Below are 23,742 nucleotides of genomic sequence, written 5' to 3'. Positions count from 1 at the left end.
ATATGTGTTTCCTCCTCTTCCTCTCACACCCAAGGTGCTGAGAATAGTAAGAAAAAGAGGAGTGAGAACGAAACTCATCGTTCCGGATTGGCCAAGACGGACTTGGTACCCAGAGCTACAAGAGTTGATCACAGAGGACCCATGGCCTCTGCCTCTCAGACGGGACCTGTTGCAACAGGGACCCTGTCTGTTTCAAGACTTACCACGGCTGCGTTTGACGGCATGGCGGTTGAACGCCGGATACTAGAGGAAAAGGGTGTACTGGATTAAGTAATTCCTACGCTGGAAATATGTTGCTTGGTGTGAGGCCAGGAAGGCTCCTACAGAGGAATTCCAGTTGGGTCGTTTTCTGCATTTCATACAGTCAGGTGTGACTATGGGCCTAAAATGAGGGTCCATAAAGGTTCCGATCTCGGCCCTATCCATTTTCTTTCAAAAAGAACTGGCTTCACTGCCTGAGCTTCAGACGTTTGTAAAGGGAGTGCTGCATATTCAGCCTCCTTTTGTGCCACCAGTGGCACCTTGGGATCTTAACGTTGTGTTGGATTTCCTGAAATCCCACTGGTTTGAGCCACTTAATATCTCACGTGGAAAGTGGTCATGCTATTGGCCTTAGCTTCGGCTAGGCGTGTGTCAGAATTGGCGGCTTTGTCATGTAAAAGCCCTTATCTGATCTTCCATATGGACAGGGCAGAATTGAGGACTCGTCCCTAAATTCTCCCTAAGGTGGTATCATCGTTTCATTTGAACCAACCTATTGTGGTGCCTGCGGCTACTAGGGACTTGGAGGATTCCAAGTTACTGGACGTAGTCCGGGCTTTGAAAATTTATGGTTCCAGAATGGCGGGAGTCAGAAAGTCTGACTCGTTGTTTATTCTGTATGCAGCCAACAAGGTTGGCGCTCCTGCTTCGAAGCAGACTATTGCTCGCTGGATCTGTGGCACGATTCAGCTGGCTCACTCTGCGGCTGGATTGCCGCATCCAAAATCAGTAAAAGCCCATTCCACAAGGAAGGTGGGCTCTTCTTTGGCAGCTGCCCGAGGGGTCTCGGCTTTACAGCTTTGCCGAGCTGCTACTTGGTCGGGTTCAAACACATTTGCTAAGTTCTACAAGTTTGATACCCTGGCTGAGGAGGACCTTGAGTTTGCTCATTCGGTGCTGCAGAGTCATCCGCACTCTCCCGCCCGTTTGGGAGCTTTGGTATAATCCCCATGGTCCTTACGGAGTCCCCAGCATCCACTAGGACGTCAGAGAAAAGAAGAATTTACTCACCGGTAATTCTATTTCTCGTAGTCCGTAGTGGATGCTTGGCGCCCGTCCCAAGTGTGGACTTCTTCTGCAATACGTGTATATAGTTATTGCTTACTAAAGGGTTATTGTTATGAGCCATCCGTTGACTGAGGCTCAGTTGTTGTTCATACTGTTAACTGGGTATGGTTATCACAAGTTGTACGGTGTGATTGGTGTGGCTGGTATGAGTCTTACCCTGGATTCCAAATCCTTTCCTTGTAGTGTCAGCTCTTCCGGGCACAGTTTCCCTCACTGAGGTCTGAAGGAGGGGCATAGAGGGAGGAGCCAGTGCACACCAGATAGTACCTAATCTTTCTTTTAAAGTGCCCAGTCTCCTGCGGAGCCCGTCTATTCCCCATGGTCCTTACGGAGTCCCCAGCATCCACTACGGACTACGAGAAATAGAATTACCGGTGAGTAAATTCTTATTATAATAAATATAGCCGTTCAACTGAACAAATGAATGAATGAATGAATGAATTAATTAATTAATTAATTAATTAATAAATAAATAGGATAAAGAGGCGTTCTTTTGGGTGTTGTCTAAATTAATAAATAGATGAGTGCAGTAATTGTGTGTAAAGTTATATATTTTAATTCACAATACTCGTGTGATGGGAAATCATTGGAAAAATCAAATAATTATGAATACATTATACAGGAAAAAAGCTAAATATCAAATAGAAAATAAATTTATGAATAATAATATTATTATTATTATTATTATTATTAGTCTCCTATATACAAAATTGGGGACCAGAAGTAATTTGGATATCAGATTTTTCCATTTTTGGAATATTTGCATACTGTAATGAGATTTCTAGGGATGGGACCCAAGTCTAAACACAGAATGCAGTTATGTTTCATATATACCTTATAAACAACATAGCCCGAAGGTAAATTTATAATGTACAATATTTGTAATAATTTTGTCCATGAAACAAAGTTTGTGTACATTAAACCATCAGAAAACCAATGTTTCACTATCTCAGTCATGCTGAAGAAATTCTGTATTTAGGAATATTCCATATTTCAGAATTTTTAGATATGGAAGACTCAACCTGTAGTAGTAATAATAATAATTATTAAAAAAGTAACAATAACTTGAGTTCCCTATAACCACATATAATTCCTATCACATGTTGAATCTTTATTGGGATTCAAAGAGAAATGTTGGAATATATCATGATTCAAGAAACCTCCCTGAATAGTCTGAAGGTGCTACTGTATTAAAAATTTCAACTACTGTAGTACTCTTTTTTTCATTTATGGTAAATCAAATGTGATTATTTACATAAGAACCATATGAAATAAGATGATTATTTAAAGAGACAGGACTTGAAATGAATTTTGGTAGATATTCTGTTTACCATGCCTGGCCAACCTGTGACTCTCCAGCTGTTGTGAAAATACAAGTCCCAGCATGCCCTTCTACACTTTTGCTATTAGTAAATGCTAAAACTGTGGCAGAGCATGCTGGAATGTGTAATTTCACAACAGCTGTATACTAATTCGGGTTTAGTGCAAGTATGAATGCAAAAGCAAATATTTCATAGAATATGCCATATTGTTTCAGTTTTCCTATTGTAATTCTTCCTTGGGATAAAAGAACAAGTTGAATTAGGTTTAATTAAATCACTTTTTGGTACTCATTCATTTGTAAAATTTTAATTCACAAACAATTTCTGCACTCAACTAATTTATTTATTTATTTATTATTTCATTAAGTAATTAATTCAATTGTACTGGTAACCTCTAGTATTTAAGATCTTCTGAGAAGAGCCTTTTCTCATTTTGTTTTCTTTACTGTAAATAATTATCTAGGTTGAGGGTTGTAATTATGTAATTATTTAGAAATACAAATTTGTAATTAGGTCTGTAACCATCCTCATTTGCTTAGATTTCCATTTATATAATTTTGCTCTAAACCCTTGTTGCACCATAATAATAATAATAATAATAATAATAATAATAATAATAATAAAAACTGTAATTTTAAACAAAATCTTGAACTATGAAAAAAATGTTTATTCTTAACCACTTGTTACACACAGTGTACACTATATACTGCACAGTATTTTATTTTTTTCTTCTCGGTACAACACTCCACATGTAACACTATGGCCCTCATTCCGAGTCGTTCGCTCAGTAAATTTCTTCGCATCGCAGCGTTTTTCTGCTTAGTGCGCATGCGCAATGTTCGCACTGCGACTGCGCCAAGTAAAATTGCTATGAAGTTAGTATTTTTACTCACGGCTTTTTCTTTGCTCCGGCGATCGTAGTGTGATTGACAAGAAATGGGTGTTTCTTGGCGGAAACAGGCCGTTTTATGGGCGTGTGGGAAAAAACGCTACCGTTTCCGGAAAAAACGCGTGAGTGGCTGGAGAAACGGGGGAGTGTCTGGGTGAACGCTGGGAGTGTTTGTGACGTCAAACCAGGAACGACAAGCACTGAACTGATCGCAGATGCCGAGTAAGTCTGAAGCTACTCTGAAACTGCTAAGAAGTTTGTAATCGCAATATTGCGAATACATCGTTCGCAATTTTAAGAAGCTAAGATTCACTCCCAGTAGGCGGTGGCTTAGCGTGAGCAACTCTGCTAAAATCGCCTTGCGAGCGAACAACTCGGAATGACCTCCTATGTTCAAAGGTCTAGATGGAGATGTACTCAAATCATTCCTGTTTGAATTGCATTATTTGTTGGCACTTTATTAGTTCATTCCAAAGTTCTCAGCTGCATAATCCAGACCCTTGGAAAAACTTATTTGCTGGTGCTGGCCATTCTCCACCATTCTCCATATTGTGAAAAAGCAATATTAGTCTTCAACTTTGGGAAATGACAGTTACAGCATAGCCAGATGATGTTATCTTTAACAAACTTCTTTAATTTTATTGATTTTCAGTGTAAATTGCACTGTTCATTTTTTGGTTCAGTAAGCATGCTGCCTTGCATTTCAATCAATGAAACATTAATTTATAAAATAATTAATAATATATTGCCAGGGTAAATTGCCTGACTGGGTACATACATACGGCTGCTCACAATACCATATAAACAAATTTGAATAACTGCGGAAAAGTGTCCATCTAGTTTGCATAAACAAATGACATTAAAAAAGGAAACATTTTGATTGAGAATAAAGGAAATTGGAAAAAGTTCTATAATCTAAATTTAACAGTGATTATAGATTGAAATTTTCCATATACAGTATACAGTACTTCCAAGAAAAAATAAATGTTATATATACAGTGTATGTATGTGTATATATATATATATATATATATATATATACACACACACATACAGTGTGTGTGTGTGTGTGTGTATATATATATATATATATATATATATATATATATTAGAGATGAGCGGGTTCGGTTTCTCTGAATCCGAACCCGCCAGAACTTCATGTTTTTTTTCACGGGTCCGAGCAGACTCGGATCCTCCCGCCTTGCTCGGTTAACCCGAGCGCGCCCGAACGTCATCATGACGCTGTCGGATTCTCGCGAGACTCGGATTCTATATAAGGAGCCGCGCGTCGCCGCCATTTTCACACGTGCATTGAGATTGATAGGGAGAGGACGTGGCTGGCGTCCTCTCCATTTAGATTAGGGTTGAGAGAGAGAGAGAGATTGCTGTGATACTGTAGAAGAGAGTGCAGACAGAGTTTAGTGACTGACGACCACAGTGACCACCAGAGACAGTGCAGTTGTTTGTTTTATTTAATATATCCGTTCTCTGCCTGAAAAAAACGATACACACAGTGACTCAGTCTGTGTGCACTGCTCAGCCCAGTGTGCTGCACATCAATGTATATAAAGCTTATAATTGTGGGGGAGACTGGGGAGCACTGCAGGTTGTTATAGCAGGAGCCAGGAGTACATGATAATATTATATTAAAATTAAACAGTGCACACTTTTGCTGCAGGAGTGCCACTGCCAGTGTGACTACTAGTGACCAGTGACCTGACCACCAGTATATATAATATTAGTAGTATTGTATACTATCTCTTTATCAACCAGTCTATATTAGCAGCAGACACAGTACAGTGCGGTAGTTCACGGCTGTGGCTACCTCTGTGTCGGCACTCGGCAGGCAGTCCGTCCATCCATAATTGTATATACCACCTAACCGTGGTTTTTTTTTTCTTTCTTTATAGTCGTCACGGTCATACTAGTTACGAGTATACTACTATCTCTTTATCAACCAGTGTACAGTGCGGTAGTTCACGGCTGTGGCTACCTCTGTGTCGGAGCTCGGCAGGCAGTCCGTCCATCCATAATTGTATATACCACCTAACCGTGGTTTTTTTTTCTTTCTTTATACAGTCGTCATACTAGTTACGAGTATACTATTATCTCTTTATCAACCAGTGTACAGTTCGGTAGTTCACGGCTGTGGCTACCTCTGTGTCGGAACTCGGCAGGCAGTCCGTCCATCCATAATTGTATATACCACCTAACCGTGGTTTTTTTATACCACCTAACCGTGGCAGTCCGTCCATAATTGTATACTAGTATCCAATCCATCCATCTCCATTGTTTACCTGAGGTGCCTTTTAGTTCTGCCTATTAAAATATGGAGAACAAAAATGTTGAGGTTCCAAAATTAGGGAAAGATCAAGATCCACTTCCACCTCGTGCTGAAGCTGCTGCCACTAGTCATGGCCGAGACGATGAAATGCCAGCAACGTCGTCTGCCAAGGCCGATGCCCAATGTCATAGTACAGAGCATGTCAAATCCAAAACACCAAATATCAGAAAAAAAAGGACTCCAAAACCTAAAATAAAATTGTCGGAGGAGAAGCGTAAACTTGCCAATATGCCATTTACCACACGGAGTGGCAAGGAACGGCTGAGGCCCTGGCCTATGTTCATGGCTAGTGGTTCAGCTTCACATGAGGATGGAAGCACTCAGCCTCTCGCTAGAAAAATGAAAAGACTCAAGCTGGCAAAAGCAGCACAGCAAAGAACTGTGCATTCTTCGAAATCCCAAATCCACAAGGAGAGTCCAATTGTGTCGGTTGCGATGCCTGACCTTCCCAACACTGGACGTGAAGAGCATGCGCCTTCCACCATTTGCACGCCCCCCGCAAGTGCTGGAAGGAGCACCCGCAGTCCAGTTCCTGATAGTCAGATTGAAGATGTCAGTGTTGAAGTACACCAGGATGAGGAGGATATGGGTGTTGCTGGCGCTGGGGAGGAAATTGACCAGGAGGATTCTGATGGTGAGGTGGTTTGTTTAAGTCAGGCACCCGGGGAGACACCTGTTGTCCGTGGGAGGAATATGGCCGTTGACATGCCAGGTGAAAATACCAAAAAAATCAGCTCTTCGGTGTGGAGGTATTTCAACAGAAATGCGGACAACAGGTGTCAAGCCGTGTGTTCCCTTTGTCAAGCTGTAATAAGTAGGGGTAAGGACGTTAACCACCTCGGAACATCCTCCCTTATACGTCACCTGCAGCGCATTCATAATAAGTCAGTGACAAGTTCAAAAACTTGGGCCGACAGCGGAAGCAGTCCACTGACCAGTAAATCCCTTCCTCTTGTAACCAAGCTCACGCAAACCACCCCACCAACTCCCTCAGTGTCAATTTCCTCCTTCCCCAGGAATGCCAATAGTCCTGCAGGCCATGTCACTGGCAATTCTGACGATTCCTCTCCTGCCTGGGATTCCTCCGATGCATCCTTGCGTGTAACGCCTACTGCTGCTGGCGCTGCTGTTGTTGCTGCTGGGAGTCGATGGTCATCCCAGAGGGGAAGTCGTAAGCCCGCTTGTACTACTTCCAGTAAGCAATTGACTGTTCAACAGTCCTTTGCGAGGAAGATGAAATATCACAGCAGTCATCCTGCTGCAAAGCGGATAACTGAGGCCTTGACAACTATGTTGGTGTTAGACGTGCGTCCGGTATCCGCCGTTAGTTCACAGGGAACTAGACATTTTATTGAGGCAGTGTGCCCCCGTTACCAAATACCATCTAGGTTCCACTTCTCTAGGCAGGCGATACCGAAAATGTACACGGACCTCAGAAAAAGACTCACCAGTGTCCTAAAAAATTCAGTTGTACCCAATGTCCACTTAACCACGGACATGTGGACAAGTGGAGCAGGGCAGGGTCAGGACTATATGACTGTGACAGCCCACTGGGTAGATGTATGGACTCCCGCCGCAAGAACAGCAGCGGCGGCACCAGTAGCAGCATCTCGCAAACGCCAACTCTTTCCTAGGCAGGCTACGCTTTGTATCACCGGTTTCCAGAATACGCACACAGCTGAAAACCTCTTACGGCAACTGAGGAAGATCATCGCGGAATGGCTTACCCCAATTGGACTCTCCTGTGGATTTGTGGCATCGGACAATGCCAGCAATATTGTGCGTGCATTAAATCTGGGCAAATTCCAGCACGTCCCATGTTTTGCACATACCTTGAATTTGGTGGTGCAGAATTTTTTAAAAAACGACAGGGGCGTGCAAGTGATGCTGTCGGTGGCCAGAAAAATTGCGGGACACTTTCGGCGTACAGGCAGCACGTACAGAAGACTGGAGCACCACCAAAAACGCCTGAACCTGCCCTGCCATCATCTAAAGCAGGAGGTGGTAACGAGGTGGAATTCAACCCTCTATATGCTTCAGAGGTTGGAGGAGCAGCAAAAGGCCATTCAAGCCTATACAACTGAGCACGATATAGGAGGTGGAATGCACCTGTCTCAAGCGCAGTGGAGAATGATTTCAACGTTGTGCAAGGTTCTGCAACCTTTTGAACTTGCCACACGTGAAGTCAGTTCAGACACTGCCAGCCTGAGTCAGGTCATTCCCCTCATCAGGCTTTTGCAGAAGAAGCTGGAGACATTGAAGGAGGAGCTAAGACAGAGCGATTCCGCTAGGCATGTGGGACTTGTGGATGGAGCCCTTAATTCGCTTAACAAGGATTCACGGGTGGTCAATCTGTTGAAATCAGAGCACTACATTTTGGCCACCGTGCTCGATCCTAGATTTAAAACCTACCTTGGATCTCTCTTTCCGGCGCACACAAGTCTGCTGGGTTTCAAAGACCTGCTGGTGAGAAAATTGTCAAGTCAAGCGGAACGCGACCTGTCAACATCTCCTCCTTCACATTCTCCCGCAACTGGGGGTGCGAGGAAAAGGCTCAGAATTCCGAGCCCACCCGCTGGCGGTGATGCAGGGCAGTCTGGAGCGACTGCTGATGCTGACATCTGGTCCGGACTGAAGGACCTGACAACGATTACGGACATGTCGTCTACTGTCACTGCATATGATTCTCTCACCATTGATAGAATGGTGGAGGATTATATGAGTGACCGCATCCAAGTAGGCACGTCACACAGTCCGTACTTATACTGGCAGGAAAAAGAGGCAATTTGGAGGCCCTTGCACAAACTGGCTTTATTCTACCTAAGTTGCCCTCCCACAAGTGTGTACTCCGAAAGAGTGTTTAGTGCCGCCGCTCACCTTGTCAGCAATCGGCGTACGAGGTTACATCCAGAAAATGTGGAGAAGATGATGTTCATTAAAATTAATTATAATCAATTCCTCCGCGGAGACATTGACCAGCAGCAGTTGCCTCCACAAAGTACACAGGGAGCTGACATGGTGGATTCCAGTGGGGACGAATTGATAATCTGTGAGGAGGGGGATGTACACGGTGATATATCGGAGGATGATGATGAGGTGGACATCTTGCCTCTGTAGAGCCAGTTTGTGCAAGGAGAGATTAATTGCTTCTTTTTTGGTGGGGGTCCAAACCAACCCGTCATTTCAGTCACAGTCGTGTGGCAGACCCTGTCACTGAAATGATGGGTTGGTTAAAGTGTGCATGTCCTGTTTATACAACATAAGGGTGGGTGGGAGGGCCCAAGGACAATTCCATCTTGCACCTCTTTTTTCTTTTATTTTTCTTTGCGTCATGTGCTGTTTGGGGAGGGTTTTTTGGAAGGGACATCCTGCGTGACACTGCAGTGCCACTCCTAGATGGGCCCGGTGTTTGTGTCGGCCACTAGGGTCGCTTATCTTACTCACACAGTCAGCTACCTCATTGCGCCTCTTTTTTTCTTTGCGTCATGTGCTGTTTGGGGAGGGTTTTTTGGAAGGGCCATCCTGCGTGACACTGCAGTGCCACTCCTAGATGGGCCCGGTGTTTGTGACGGCCACTAGGGTCGCTAATCTTACTCACACAGTCAGCTACCTCATTGCGCCTCTTTTTTTCTTTGCGTCATGTGCTGTTTGGGGAGGGTTTTTTGGAAGGGCCATCCTGCGTGACACTGCAGTGCCACTCCTAGATGGGCCCGGTGTTTGTGACGGCCACTAGGGTCGCTAATCTTACTCACACAGTCAGCTACCTCATTGCGCCTCTTTTTTTCTTTGCGTCATGTGCTGTTTGGGGAGGGTTTTTTGGAAGGGCCATCCTGCGTGACACTGCAGTGCCACTCCTAGATGGGCCCGGTGTTTGTGACGGCCACTAGGGTCGCTAATCTTACTCACACAGTCAGCTACCTCATTGCGCCTCTTTTTTTCTTTGCGTCATGTGCTGTTTGGGGAGGGTTTTTTGGAAGGGCCATCCTGCGTGACACTGCAGTGCCACTCCTAGATGGGCCCGGTGTTTGTGACGGCCACTAGGGTCGCTAATCTTACTCACACAGTCAGCTACCTCATTGCGCCTCTTTTTTTCTTTGCGTCATGTGCTGTTTGGGGAGGGTTTTTTGGAAGGGACATCCTGCGTGACACTGCAGTGCCACTCCTAGATGGGCCCGGTGTTTGTGTCGGCCACTAGGGTCGCTAATCTTACTCACACAGCTACCTCATTGCGCCTCTTTTTTTCTTTGCGTCATGTGCTGTTTGGGGAGGGTTTTTTGGAAGGGACATCCTGCGTGACACTGCAGTGCCACTCCTAGATGGGCCCGGTGTTTGTGTCGGCCACTAGGGTCGCTTATCTTACTCACACAGTCAGCTACCTCATTGCGCCTCTTTTTTTCTTTGCGTCATGTGCTGTTTGGGGAGGGTTTTTTGGAAGGGCCATCCTGCGTGACACTGCAGTGCCACTCCTAGATGGGCACGGTGTTTGTGTCGGCCACTAGGGTCGCTTATCTTACTCACACAGTCAGCTACCTCATTGCGCCTCTTTTTTTCTTTGCGTCATGTGCTGTTTGGGGAGGGTTTTTTGGAAGGGCCATCCTGCGTGACACTGCAGTGCCACTCCTAGATGGGCCCGGTGTTTGTGTCGGCCACTAGGGTCGCTTATCTTACTCACACAGTCAGCTACCTCATTGCGCCTCTTTTTTTCTTTGCGTCATGTGCTGTTTGGGGAGGGTTTTTTGGAAGGGACATCCTGCGTGACACTGCAGTGCCACTCCTAGATGGGCCCGGTGTTTGTGTCGGCCACTAGGGTCGCTTATCTTACTCACACAGTCAGCTACCTCATTGCGCCTCTTTTTTTCTTTGCGTCATGTGCTGTTTGGGGAGGGTTTTTTGGAAGGGACATCCTGCGTGACACTGCAGTGCCACTCCTAGATGGGCACGGTGTTTGTGTCGGCCACTAGGGTCGCTTATCTTACTCACACAGCGACCTCGGTGCAAATTTTAGGACTAAAAATAATATTGTGAGGTGTGAGGTGTTCAGAATAGACTGAAAATGAGTGTAAATTATGGTTTTTGAGGTTAATAATACTTTGGGATCAAAATGACCCCCAAATTCTATGATTTAAGCTGTTTTTTAGTGTTTTTTGAAAAAAATACCCGAATCCAAAACACACCCGAATCCGACAAAAAAAATTCGGTGAGGTTTTGCCAAAACGCGGTCGAACCCAAAACACGTCCGCGGAACCGAACCCAAAACCAAAACACAAAACCCGAAAAATTTCAGGCGCTCATCTCTAATATATATATATATATATATAATGAAGAATAAGGGCGGCACTCACGCAGACTGGTGCAGGTGTAGAAAAGGTCAGTTAATTGTTCCGACATATTTCGGGGACTAGCCCCGTACTCAGGGCCTTAACAGGTTAAGGTTAAGGCCCTGAGGACGGGGCTAGTCCCTGAAACATGTCGGAACAATAAACTGACCTTTTCTACACCTGCACCAGTCTGCGTGAGTGCCGCCCTTATTCTTCATTATATTTACTGAGGAGATATACCTCTGGGAGGGCACCGCAGCATTTTAAACTTATATAAGAGGAGTGCCGGGATCTTCTGCATGTGTGTGTGTGTGTATGTATATATATATATATATGTATATATATATATATATATATATATATATATAGTAGAATAATGAAGGCGGCACACTATTACCTTTATAAATGCAGTGACTTTTAATGTACCGTCATTGAATTTATAAAGTCTTGTGAGTGCCGCCTTCATCATTCTACATACGGGCAGTGTCGGAATGGGGCATGAAAGGCTCACCGGCGAAATGTAAGGGCCCATGTTTAGGGGTGTTTCCAGTCTTCAGAGGGGTTGTGACCAGCCGCGATATTGGTTTGTCTAACCAGTGGAGAGTGCATGAGCTGGGGTCTTTGATAAATATATATATATATAGAAAATTACTGATAGCACATTCATGATAATGTACCAGATTACAACCAGAATGCACTGTAGAAAATACTCCATAGTCCTGTGCAGTATGGCCCATGGGGGGTTTCCCCTGTGTGCCATACCAAGCCTACATACAGGTCATCAGCACCTTAGGAAGGCACCGGAGTAATCCACATTCATTTATCGACGAGTGGCAGGTTGTACACTACAAATAAATAAATATATATATATATATATATATATATATATATATATATATATATATATATATATATATATATATATATAGTCAGCCTTTAAAATTAACAAAGATTCCCAAAAGTTTAGAAATTAAAAAATAAATGGTGGCGTCACATGGTGTGCAAAATTGTCACACCACTGATAGTGAAAAGGTCTCAAAGTACCTGAGAATGGTGTAGAATTTTAAAAGAATTAAATATAACATAAAAATAAATGTGACTTGTTATCAATGTATATTCATTCTTCTTCTTTCTTCTTCCTTCTTCTTCCTGTAGTTTACAGTTGTGCCTATGCTCTTCTTTGCCATGATGCATATATATGCATCTATATTTTGTATTGCTATCTTTTTAGAAGTATGAATATGTTACTGTTAGTAAGACTTCATACAGATTAGTAGTATATAAATAAACTGAGTGTAAAAGTAAAGACTGCTCATTGTCTAAATAAAAAAAACTAGTGTTTAGCTACTATTAATGTTTCATATTTCTGTTTGCTGCAGGTAAAAGAAGCTGTGCTGGGGAAAGCCTGGCTAATATGGAGCTGTTTATATTCTTCACATCGCTGCTGCAGAACTTCACATTCCAGGCTCCTCCCGGAGCTAAACTTGACCTGACACCTGCAAAGGGTTTAACTAGTGCCCCACAGCCTTATACAATGTGTGCTATACCCCGCAGCTAGAACATAGTTTCAGGCAAGCTAATTTGAAATATATATTATATTGCTTAGACTTACAGAATCTAAATAAAATATAACCACTGTGCTGATAACGTTGCATTTGCTGACTGTAATTAGACAAATAATATTTGACAATAAAAGATTCCTCATCACTTGTGTGTTCAAGTTCATGGACTTTTGTTATTCTTTGCATAAGTTTTATTGCATTGCATACATCATCATCATCATAATAATAATAAGTAGGTGATTCATCGCGCTTTATGGGCGCTCTTCACACTGTTGTAAGGGGCTACGCCACCTTAACCCCTGCACGCCCTTGCGGCATGCAATATTTTTATTATATGGAGTATTACCTCCAATTGGACTGAAAAAGGGCGTGCAACGACGTGAACAGTGCACGCAGGGCCCGGTGAATCACCTAGTAGGTGATGTGGTTGGGGGAGTGCCGGGTTGCGGGGGTTCTGCAGGTGGGGGACGGGGTCCGGAGCCACCACATGTGGGGGAGGAGCGGCTGTGGGGGTGCCACGGGTGGGGGAGGGGCAGGTGCGGTGGTGCCACAGGTGGGGGAGGGGTTGCTGAAGGTGGGGGAAGGGATCCGTAGCCACCGCAGGTAGTGGAGGGGGGGGGGGGGTGCCAAGGATGAGGCCCGGCAGTACTGCGAGTGGGGGAGGAGTGGATAATACTTCTCCTGCTTCTCCTCCTGGAAGCAGCTAAGCTGCTGTCTTCCCTTTGGTAGTAGCTCTCCCGGAATGCTCCGGCGCTAAGGGCTGCTGGGAGCTGTAGTTTATTTAGTGCGTCTACTTCCCTGTAATGTGGTGCATTGGGACCCCAGCACTAACAATAGTGACTGGTTTGCAGAACTGACTGACTCGCTGAATCAATGTAAAAGGTGAGAGTGCTGTGCAGAGTCAGTGACACTGCAAACCCATTGCACTGTCACCTTTTACATTGATTCAGTGTCCAGACATTACCCCCCGTATTATCACAGACCACCAGGTCAGGAAGAGGAACTTGACAAGAACCTATTGCAGGACATAACTAAAATGGCATTAAAAGTAGAGATGAGCGCCTGAAATTTTTCGGGTTTTGTGTTTTGGTTTTGGGTTCGGTTCCGCGGCCGTGTTTTGGGTTCGAACGCGTTTTGGCAAAACCTCACCGAATTATTTTTGTCGGATTCGGGTGTGTTTTGGATTCGGGTGTTTTTTTCCAAAAACACTAAAAAACAGCTTAAATCATAGAATTTGGGGGTCATTTTGATCCCAAAGTATTATTAACCTCAAAAACCATAATTTACACTCATTTTCAGTCTATTCTGAATACCTCACACCTCACAATATTATTTTTAGTCCTAAAATTTGCACCGAGGTCGCTGTGTGAGTAAGATAAGCGACCCTAGTGGCCGACACAAACACCGGGCCCATCTAGGAGTGGCACTGCAGTGTCACGCAGGATGTCCCTTCCAAAAAACCCTCCCCAAACAGCACATGACGCAAAGAAAAAAAGAGACGCAATGAGGTAGCTGTGTGAGTAAGATTAGCGACCCTAGTGGCCGACACAAACACCGGGCCCATCTAGGAGTGGCACTGCAGTGTCACGCAGGATGTCCCTTCCAAAAAACCCTCCCCAAACAGCACATGACGCAAAGAAAAAAAGAGGCGCAATGAGGTAGCTGTGTGAGTAAGATTAGCGACCCTAGTGGCCGACACAAACACCGGGCCCATCTAGGAGTGGCACTGCAGTGTCACGCAGGATGGCCCTTCCAAAAAACCCTCCCCAAACAGCACATGACGCAAAGAAAAAAAGAGGCGCAATGAGGTAGCTGACTGTGTGAGTAAGATTAGCGACCCTAGTGGCCGACACAAACACCGGGCCCATCTAGGAGTGGCACTGCAGTGTCACGCAGGATGTCCCTTCCAAAAAACCCTCCCCAAACAGCACATGACGCAAAGAAAAAAAGAGGCGCAATGAGGTAGCTGTGTGAGTAAGATTAGCGACCCTAGTGGCCGACACAAACACCGGGCACATCTAGGAGTGGCACTGCAGTGTCACGCAGGATGTCCCTTCCAAAAAACCCTCCCCAAACAGCACATGACGCAAAGAAAAAAAGAGGCGCAATGAGGTAGCTGTGTGAGTAAGATTAGCGACCCTAGTGGCCGACACAAACACCGGGCCCATCTAGGAGTGGCACTGCAGTGTCACGCAGGATGTCCCTTCCAAAAAACCCTCCCCAAACAGCACATGACGCAAAGAAAAAAAGAGGCGCAATGAGGTAGCTGTGTGAGTAAGATTAGCGACCCTAGTGGCCGACACAAACACCGGGCCCATCTAGGAGTGGCACTGCAGTGTCACGCAGGATGTCCCTTCCAAAAAACCCTCCCCAAACAGCACATGACGCAAAGAAAAAAAGAGGCGCAATGAGGTAGCTGTGTGAGTAAGATTAGCGACCCTAGTGGCCGACACAAACACCGGGCCCATCTAGGAGTGGCACTGCAGTGTCACGCAGGATGTCCCTTCCAAAAAACCCTCCCCAAACAGCACATGACGCAAAGAAAAAAAGAGGCGCAATGAGGTAGCTGTGTGAGTAAGATTAGCGACCCTAGTGGCCGACACAAACACCGGGCCCATCTAGGAGTGGCACTGCAGTGTCACGCAGGATGTCCCTTCCAAAAAACCCTCCCCAATCAGCACATGATGCAAAGAAAAAGAAAAGAAAAAAGAGGTGCAAGATGGAATTATCCTTGGGCCCTCCCACCCACCCTTATGTTGTATAAACAAAACAGGACATGCACACTTTAACCAACCCATCATTTCAGTGACAGGGTCTGCCACACGACTGTGACTGATATGACGGGTTGGTTTGGACCCTCCCCAAAAAAGAAGCAATTAATCTCTCCTTGCACAAACTGGCTCTACAGAGGCAAGATGTCCACCTCATCTTCACCCTCCGATATATCACCGTGTACATCCCCCTCCTCACAGATTATCAATTCGTCCCCACTGGAATCCACCATCTCAGCTCCCTGTGTACTTTGTGGAGGCAATTGCTGCTGGTCAATGTCTCCGCGGAGGAATTGATTAAAATTCATTTTAATGAACATCATCTTCTCCACATTTTCTGGATGTAACCTCGTACGCCGATTGCTGACAAGGTGAGCGGCGGCACTAAACACTCTTTCGGAGTACACACTTGTGGGAGGGCAACTTAGGTAGAATAAAGCCAGTTTGTGCAAGGGCCTCCAAATTGCCTCTTTTTCCTGCCAGTATAAGTACGGACTGTGTGACGTGCCTACTTGGATGCGGTCACTCATATAATCCTCCACCATTCTATCAATGTTGAGAGAATCATATGCAGTGACAGTAGACGACATGTCCGTAATCGTTGTCAGGTCCTTCAGTCCGGACCAGATGTCAGCATCAGCAGTCGCTCCAGACTGCCCTGCATCACCGCCAGCGGGTGGGCTCGGAATTCTGAGCCTTTTCCTCGCACCCCCAGTTGCGGGAGAATGTGAAGGAGGAGATGTTGACAGGTCGCGTTCCGCTTGACTTGACAATTTTGTCACCAGCAGGTCTTTCAACCCCAGCAGACCTGTGTCTGCCGGAAAGAGAGATCCAAGGTAGGCTTTAAATCTAGGATCGAGCACGGTGGCCAAAATGTAGTGCTCTGATTTCAACAGATTGACCACCCGTGAATCCTTGTTAAGCGAATTAAGGGCTGCATCCACAAGTCCCACATGCCTAGCGGAATCGCTCCGTGTTAGCTCCTCCTTCAATGCCTCCAGCTTCTTCTGCAAAAGCCTGATGAGGGGAATGACCTGACTCAGGCTGGCAGTGTCTGAACTGACTTCACGTGTGGCAAGTTCAAAGGGCATCAGAACCTTGCACAACGTTGAAATCATTCTCCACTGCACTTGAGACAGGTGCATTCCACCTACTATATCGTGCTCAATTGTATAGGCTTGAATGGCCTTTTGCTGCTCCTCCAACCTCTGAAGCATATAGAGGGTTGAATTCCACCTCGTTACCACTTCTTGCTTCAGATGATGGCAGGGCAGGTTCAGTAGTTTTTGGTGGTGCTCCAGTTTTCTGTACGTGGTGCCTGTACGCCGAAAGTGTCCCGCAATTCTTCTGGCCACCGACAGCATCTCTTGCACGCCCCTGTCGTTTTTTAAAAAATTCTGCACCACCAAATTCAAGGTATGTGCAAAACATGGGACGTGCTGGAATTGGCCCAGATTTAATGCACACACAATATTGCTGGCGTTGTCCGATGCCACAAATCCACAGGAGAGTCCAATTGGGGTAAGCCATTCCGCGATGATCTTCCTCAGTTGCCGTAAGAGGTTTTCAGCTGTGTGCGTATTCTGGAAAGCGGTGATACAAAGCGTAGCCTGCCTAGGAAAGAGTTGGCGTTTGCGAGATGCTGCTACTGGTGCCGCCGCTGCTGTTCTTGCGGCGGGAGTCCATACATCTACCCAGTGGGCTGTCACAGTCATATAGTCCTGACCCTGCCCTGCTCCACTTGTCCACATGTCCGTGGTTAAGTGGACATTGGGTACAGCTGCATTTTTTAGGACACTGGTGACTCTTTTTCTGAGGTCTGTGTACATTTTCGGTATCGCCTGCCTAGAGAAATGGAACCTAGATGGTATTTGGTACCGGGGACACAGTACCTCCAACAAGTCTCTAGTTGGCTCTGCAGTAATGATGGATACCGGAACCACGTTTCTCACCACCCAGGATGCCAAGGCCTCAGTTATCCGCTTTGCAGTAGGATGACTGCTGTGATATTTCATCTTCCTCGCAAAGGACTGTTGAACAGTCAATTGCTTACTGGAAGTAGTACAAGTGGGCTTACGACTTCCCCTCTGGGATGACCATCGACTCCCAGCGGCAACAACAGCAGCGCCAGCAGCAGTAGGCGTTACACGCAAGGATGCATCGGAGGAATCCCAGGCAGGAGAGGACTCGTCAGAATTGCCAGTGACATGGCCTGCAGGACTATTGGCATTCCTGGGGAAGGAGGAAATTGACACTGAGGGAGTTGGTGGGGTGGTTTGCGTGAGCTTGGTTACAAGAGGAAGGGATTTACTGGTCAGTGGACTGCTTCCGCTGTCACCCAAAGTTTTTGAACTTGTCACTGACTTATTATGAATGCGCTGCAGGTGACGTATAAGGGAGGATGTTCCGAGGTGGTTAACGTCCTTACCCCTACTTATTACAGCTTGACAAAGGTAACACACGGCTTGACACCTGTTGTCCGCATTTCTGGTGAAATACCTCCACACCGAAGAGCTGATTTTTTTGGTATTTTCACCTGGCATGTCAACGGCCATATTCCTCCCACGGACAACAGGTGTCTCCCCGGGTGCCTGACTTAAACAAACCACCTCACCATCAGAATCGTCCTGGTCAATTTCCTCCCCAGCGCCAGCAACACCCATATCCTCCTCATCCTGGTGTACTTCAACACTGACATCTTCAATCTGACTATCAGGAACTGGACTGCGGGTGCTCCTTCCAGCACTTGCAGGGGGCGTGCAAATGGTGGAAGGCGCATGCTCTTCACGTCCAGTGTTGGGAAGGTCAGGCATCGCAACCGACACAATTGGACTCTCCTTGTGGATTTGGGATTTCAAAGAACGCACAGTTCTTTGCGGTGCTTTTGCCAGCTTGAGTCTTTTCAGTTTTCTAGCGAGAGGCTGAGTGCTTCCATCCTCATGTGAAGCTGAACCACTAGCCATGAACATAGGCCAGGGCCTCAGCCGTTCCTTGCCACTCCGTGTGGTAAATGGCATATTGGCAAGTTTACGCTTCTCCTCCGACAATTTTATTTTAGGTTTTGAAGTCCTTTTTTTACTGATATTTGGTGTTTTGGTTTTGACATGCTCTGTACTATGCCATTGGGCATCGGCCTTGGCAGACGACGTTGCTGGCATTTCATCGTCTCGGCCATGACTAGTGGCAGCAGCTTCAGCACGAGGTGGAAGTGGATCTTGATCTTTCCCTAATTTTGGAACCTCAACATTTTTGTTCTCCATATTTTAATAGGCACAACTAAAAGGCACCTCAGGTAAACAATGGAGATGGATGGATTGGATACTAGTATACAATTATGGACGGGCTGCCGAGTGCCGACACAGAGGTAGCCACAGCCGTGAACTACCGCACTGTACTGTGTCTGCTGCTAATATATAGACTGGTTGATAAAGAGATAGTATACTCGTAACTAGTATGTATGTATAAAGAAAGAAAAAAAAACCACGGTTAGGTCACTGGTATATACAATTATGGACGGGCTGCGGAGTGCCGACACAGAGGTAGCCACAGCCGTGAACTACCGCACTGTACTGTGTCTGCTGCTAATATATAGACTGGTTGATAAAGAGATAGTATACTCGTAACTAGTATGTATGTATAAAGAAAGAAAAAAAAACCACGGTTAGGTCACTGGTATATACAATTATGGACGGGCTGCGGAGTGCCGACACAGAGGTAGCCACAGCCGTGAACTACCGCACTGTACTGTGTCTGCTGCTAATATATAGACTCGTTGATAAAGAGATAGTATACTCGTAACTAGTATGTATGTATAAAGAAAGAAAAAAAAACCACGGTTAGGTCACTGGTATATACAATTATGGACGGGCTGCCGAGTGCCGACACAGAGGTAGCCACAGCCGTGAACTACCGCACTGTACTGTGTCTGCTGCTAATATATAGACTGGTTGATAAAGAGATAGTATACTCGTAACTAGTATGTATGTATAAAGAAAGAAAAAAAAACCACGGTTAGGTCACTGGTATATACAATTATGGACGGGCTGCGGAGTGCCGACACAGAGGTAGCCACAGCCGTGAACTACCGCACTGTACTGTGTCTGCTGCTAATATATAGACTGGTTGATAAAGAGATAGTATACTCGTAACTAGTATGTATGTATAAAGAAAGAAAAAAAAACCACGGTTAGGTCACTGGTATATACAATTATGGACGGGCTGTGGAGTGCCGACACAGAGGTAGCCACAGCCGTGAACTACCGCACTGTACTGTGTCTGCTGCTAATATATAGACTGGTTGATAAAGAGATAGTATACTCGTAACTAGTATGTATGTATAAAGAAAGAAAAAAAAACCACGGTTAGGTCACTGGTATATACAATTATGGACGGGCTGCCGAGTGCCGACACAGAGGTAGCCACAGCCGTGAACTACCGCACTGTACTGTGTCTGCTGCTAATATATAGACTGGTTGATAAAGAGATAGTATACTCGTAACTAGTATGTATGTATAAAGAAAGAAAAAAAAACCACGGTTAGGTCACTGGTATATACAATTATGGACGGGCTGCCGAGTGCCGACACAGAGGTAGCCACAGCCGTGAACTACCGCACTGTACTGTGTCTGCTGCTAATATATAGACTGGTTGATAAAGAGATAGTATACTCGTAACTAGTATGTATGTATAAAGAAAGAAAAAAAAACCACGGTTAGGTCACTGGTATATACAATTATGGACGGGCTGCGGAGTGCCGACACAGAGGTAGCCACAGCCGTGAACTACCGCACTGTACTGTGTCTGCTGCTAATATATAGACTGGTTGATAAAGAGATAGTATACTCGTAACTAGTATGTATGTATAAAGAAAGAAAAAAAAACCACGGTTAGGTCACTGGTATATACAATTATGGACGGGCTGCCGAGTGCCGACACAGAGGTAGCCACAGCCGTGAACTACCGCACTGTACTGTGTCTGCTGCTAATATATAGACTGGTTGATAAAGAGATAGTATACTCGTAACTAGTATGTATGTATAAAGAAAGAAAAAAAAAACCACGGTTAGGTCACTGGTATATACAATTATGGACGGGCTGCGGAGTGCCGACACAGAGGTAGCCACAGCCGTGAACTACCGCACTGTACTGTGTCTGCTGCTAATATATAGACTGGTTGATAAAGAGATAGTATACTCGTAACTAGTATGTATGTATAAAGAAAGAAAAAAAAACCACGGTTAGGTCACTGGTATATACAATTATGGACGGGCTGCGGAGTGCCGACACAGAGGTAGCCACAGCCGTGAACTACCGCACTGTACTGTGTCTGCTGCTAATATATAGACTGGTTGATAAAGAGATAGTATACTCGTAACTAGTATGTATGTATAAAGAAAGAAAAAAAAACCACGGTTAGGTCACTGGTATATACAATTATGGACGGGCTGCCGAGTGCCGACACAGAGGTAGCCACAGCCGTGAACTACCGCACTGTACTGTGTCTGCTGCTAATATATAGACTGGTTGATAAAGAGATAGTATACTCGTAACTAGTATGTATGTATAAAGAAAGAAAAAAAAAACACGGTTAGGTCACTGGTATATACAATTATGGACGGGCTGCGGAGTGCCGACACAGAGGTAGCCACAGCCGTGAACTACCGCACTGTACTGTGTCTGCTGCTAATATATAGACTGGTTGATAAAGAGATAGTATACTCGTAACTAGTATGTATGTATAAAGAAAGAAAAAAAAACCACGGTTAGGTCACTGGTATATACAATTATGTACGGGCTGCCGAGTGCCGACACAGAGGTAGCCACAGCCGTGAACTACCGCACTGTACTGTGTCTGCTGCTAATATAGACTGGTTGATAAAGAGATAGTATACTACTAATATTATATACTGGTGGTCAGGTCACTGGTCACTAGTCACACTGGCAGTGGCACTCCTGCAGCAAAAGTGTGCACTGTTTAATTTTAATATAATATTATGTACTCCTGGCTCCTGCTATAACCTATAACTGGCACTGCAGTAGTGCTCCCCAGTCTCCCCCACAATTATAAGCTGTGTGAGCTGAGCAGTCAGACAGATATATAATAAGATGATGCAGCACACTGGCCTGAGCCTGAGCAGTGCACACAGATATGGTATGTATGTGACTGAGTCACTGTGTGCTGTGTATCGCTTTTTTCAGGCAGAGAACGGATTATAAATAAAAGTGGTGGTCACTGGTCACTATCAGCAAAACTCTGCACTGTACACTACTGAGTACTCCTAATGCTCCCCAAAATTAGTAAATCAAGTGTCTAAACGGAGAGGACGCCAGCCACGTCCTCTCCCTATCAATCTCAATGCACGTGTGAAAATGGCGGCGACGCGCGGCTCCTTATATAGAATCCGAGTCTCGCGATAGAATCCGAGCCTCGCGAGAATCCGACAGCGTCATGATGACGTTCGGGCGCGCTCGGGTTAACCGAGCAAGGCGGGAAGATCCGAGTCGCTCGGATCCGTGTAAAAAAAGCTGAAGTTCGGGCGGGTTCGGATTCCGAGGAACCGAACCCGCTCATCTCTAATTAAAAGGAGAGGTAATAATCATGGGAGACTTTAATCTTCCTGATGTAAACTGGGAGGTGTCTGTTGCTAGTTCCACTAGAAGTAGGAACATTTTAAATTCCCTTCAGGGAGTATCCCTCCACCAATTGGTGAGGGAGCCCACTCGGAAAGACGCAATATTAGACTTAATACTTACAAATGGAGACAGATTATCGGACGTAAAAGTGGGTGAAAACCTGGGATCCAGTAATCATCAAGCAGTATGGTTCAGCATAAGACAGAGACTGACTCGTCCCATACAAAAACAAAGGTGTTGGATTTTAGGAAGGCTGATTTTGTAGGGATGGGAAAATGTGTAAGCGATTCTTTGGCAGAGTGGAGGAACTTGGAAACAGTGCAGGAGAGGTGGAAAACATTAAAATGTGCAATATTGAAGGCAACAGACCTTTGTATCAAAACTGTTAGGAAAAACACAAGGAAAAGGAAGCCAGTGTGGTTTGCAAAAGAAGTAGCAAATATTGTGAGAGCAAAAAAGATGGCTTTTAGGAAATATAAGCAGACACAAAATAATGAAGACAAAAAGATATATCTTGTTAGATAGAAGGAGACAAAGAAGGTAATCAGATGTGCAAAGGCACAAGCTGAAGAGAAAATGGCCCAGTCAGTGGGTAAAGGAGGCAAAACTTTTTTTAGGTATATAAGAGAAAAGAGAAAAACAAAAGGCGGTATTATAAAACTAAAGACGGACACTGGGAGTCTTGTTGAAGGAGACAATTTAATAGCAGATCATCTTAATGATTATTTTTGCTCAGTATTTACTACTGAAAGAGAGGGGAAGGGGCCACAGTTAAGTTGCAGGGATATTCAGGAAAATGAAACAAGTACATTTACAGAGGAGAAGGTCCTAACAGAACTCTCAAAGCTGAAAGTGGACAAATCTATGGGGCCAGATAGGATACATCCAAGGATATTAAAAGAACTTAAAGAGGTGCTGGTAGCACCATTGACAGAATTATTCAACCAGACATTAGCTACAGGAGAAATTCCAGGGGACTGGAAAAGAGCAAACGTAGTCCCACTGCACATAAGTGGAAGAAAGGAGAGGCAAACAACTACAGACCAGTGAGTCTTACATCAGTAGTAGGGAAATTGATGGAAACACTCTTAAAAGAAAGAGTTGTAGATTATCTCAAATCCGGCAATTTACTGGATCCCAAACAGCATGGATTCACTGGGGGGAGATCATGTCAAACAAATCTTATTGACTTTTTTGATTGTGTGACTAAAGTGATGGATAAAGGTGGAGCCATGGATATAGCTTATCTAGACTTTAGTAAGGCTTTTGACACAGTTCCACATCGCAGACTGCTAAATAAACTTGAAAGTTTGGGATTGGATATTAGGATTATTGAATGGATAAGATCTTGGTTGAAGGATAGAAAACAGAGAGTTGTGGTAAATGGAGTGCATTCACAGGAGGGAAATGTTACCAGTGGAGTACCCCAGGGATCTGTACTTGGACCAGTGCTTTTTAATATCTTTATTGGTGACATTGCAAATGGCATTAAAGGGAAAGTATGCCTTTTTGCAGATGACACAAAGGTATGCAACAGGGTAGACACACCAGGTGGGGTAAAACAAATGATTGAG

At 44.9% G+C, this 23,742-nt stretch overlaps 1 protein-coding gene across 1 annotated transcript in view; it reads left to right on the top strand.

Moving 5' to 3' along the window:
• Nucleotides 1-12,909, top strand: part of LOC134908923 (cytochrome P450 2K6-like) — a 65,820-nt gene extending 52,911 nt beyond the window's left edge. The window contains exon 10 of the mRNA XM_063915176.1: nucleotides 12,582-12,909. Within this exon, the coding sequence (XP_063771246.1) occupies nucleotides 12,582-12,760 (179 nt within the window). The 3' untranslated portion in view covers nucleotides 12,761-12,909. The remainder of the gene's footprint in view (nucleotides 1-12,581) is intronic.
• Nucleotides 12,910-23,742: the final 10,833 nt, after the last annotated feature.

The sequence above is a fragment of the Pseudophryne corroboree genome, chromosome 4 (genome assembly GCF_028390025.1).
Source record: "Pseudophryne corroboree isolate aPseCor3 chromosome 4, aPseCor3.hap2, whole genome shotgun sequence".
NCBI lineage: Eukaryota > Metazoa > Chordata > Amphibia > Anura > Myobatrachidae > Pseudophryne > Pseudophryne corroboree.
Note: the sequence above shows the minus strand (reverse complement) of the source record. Positions and strands in the feature narration are given on the sequence as shown.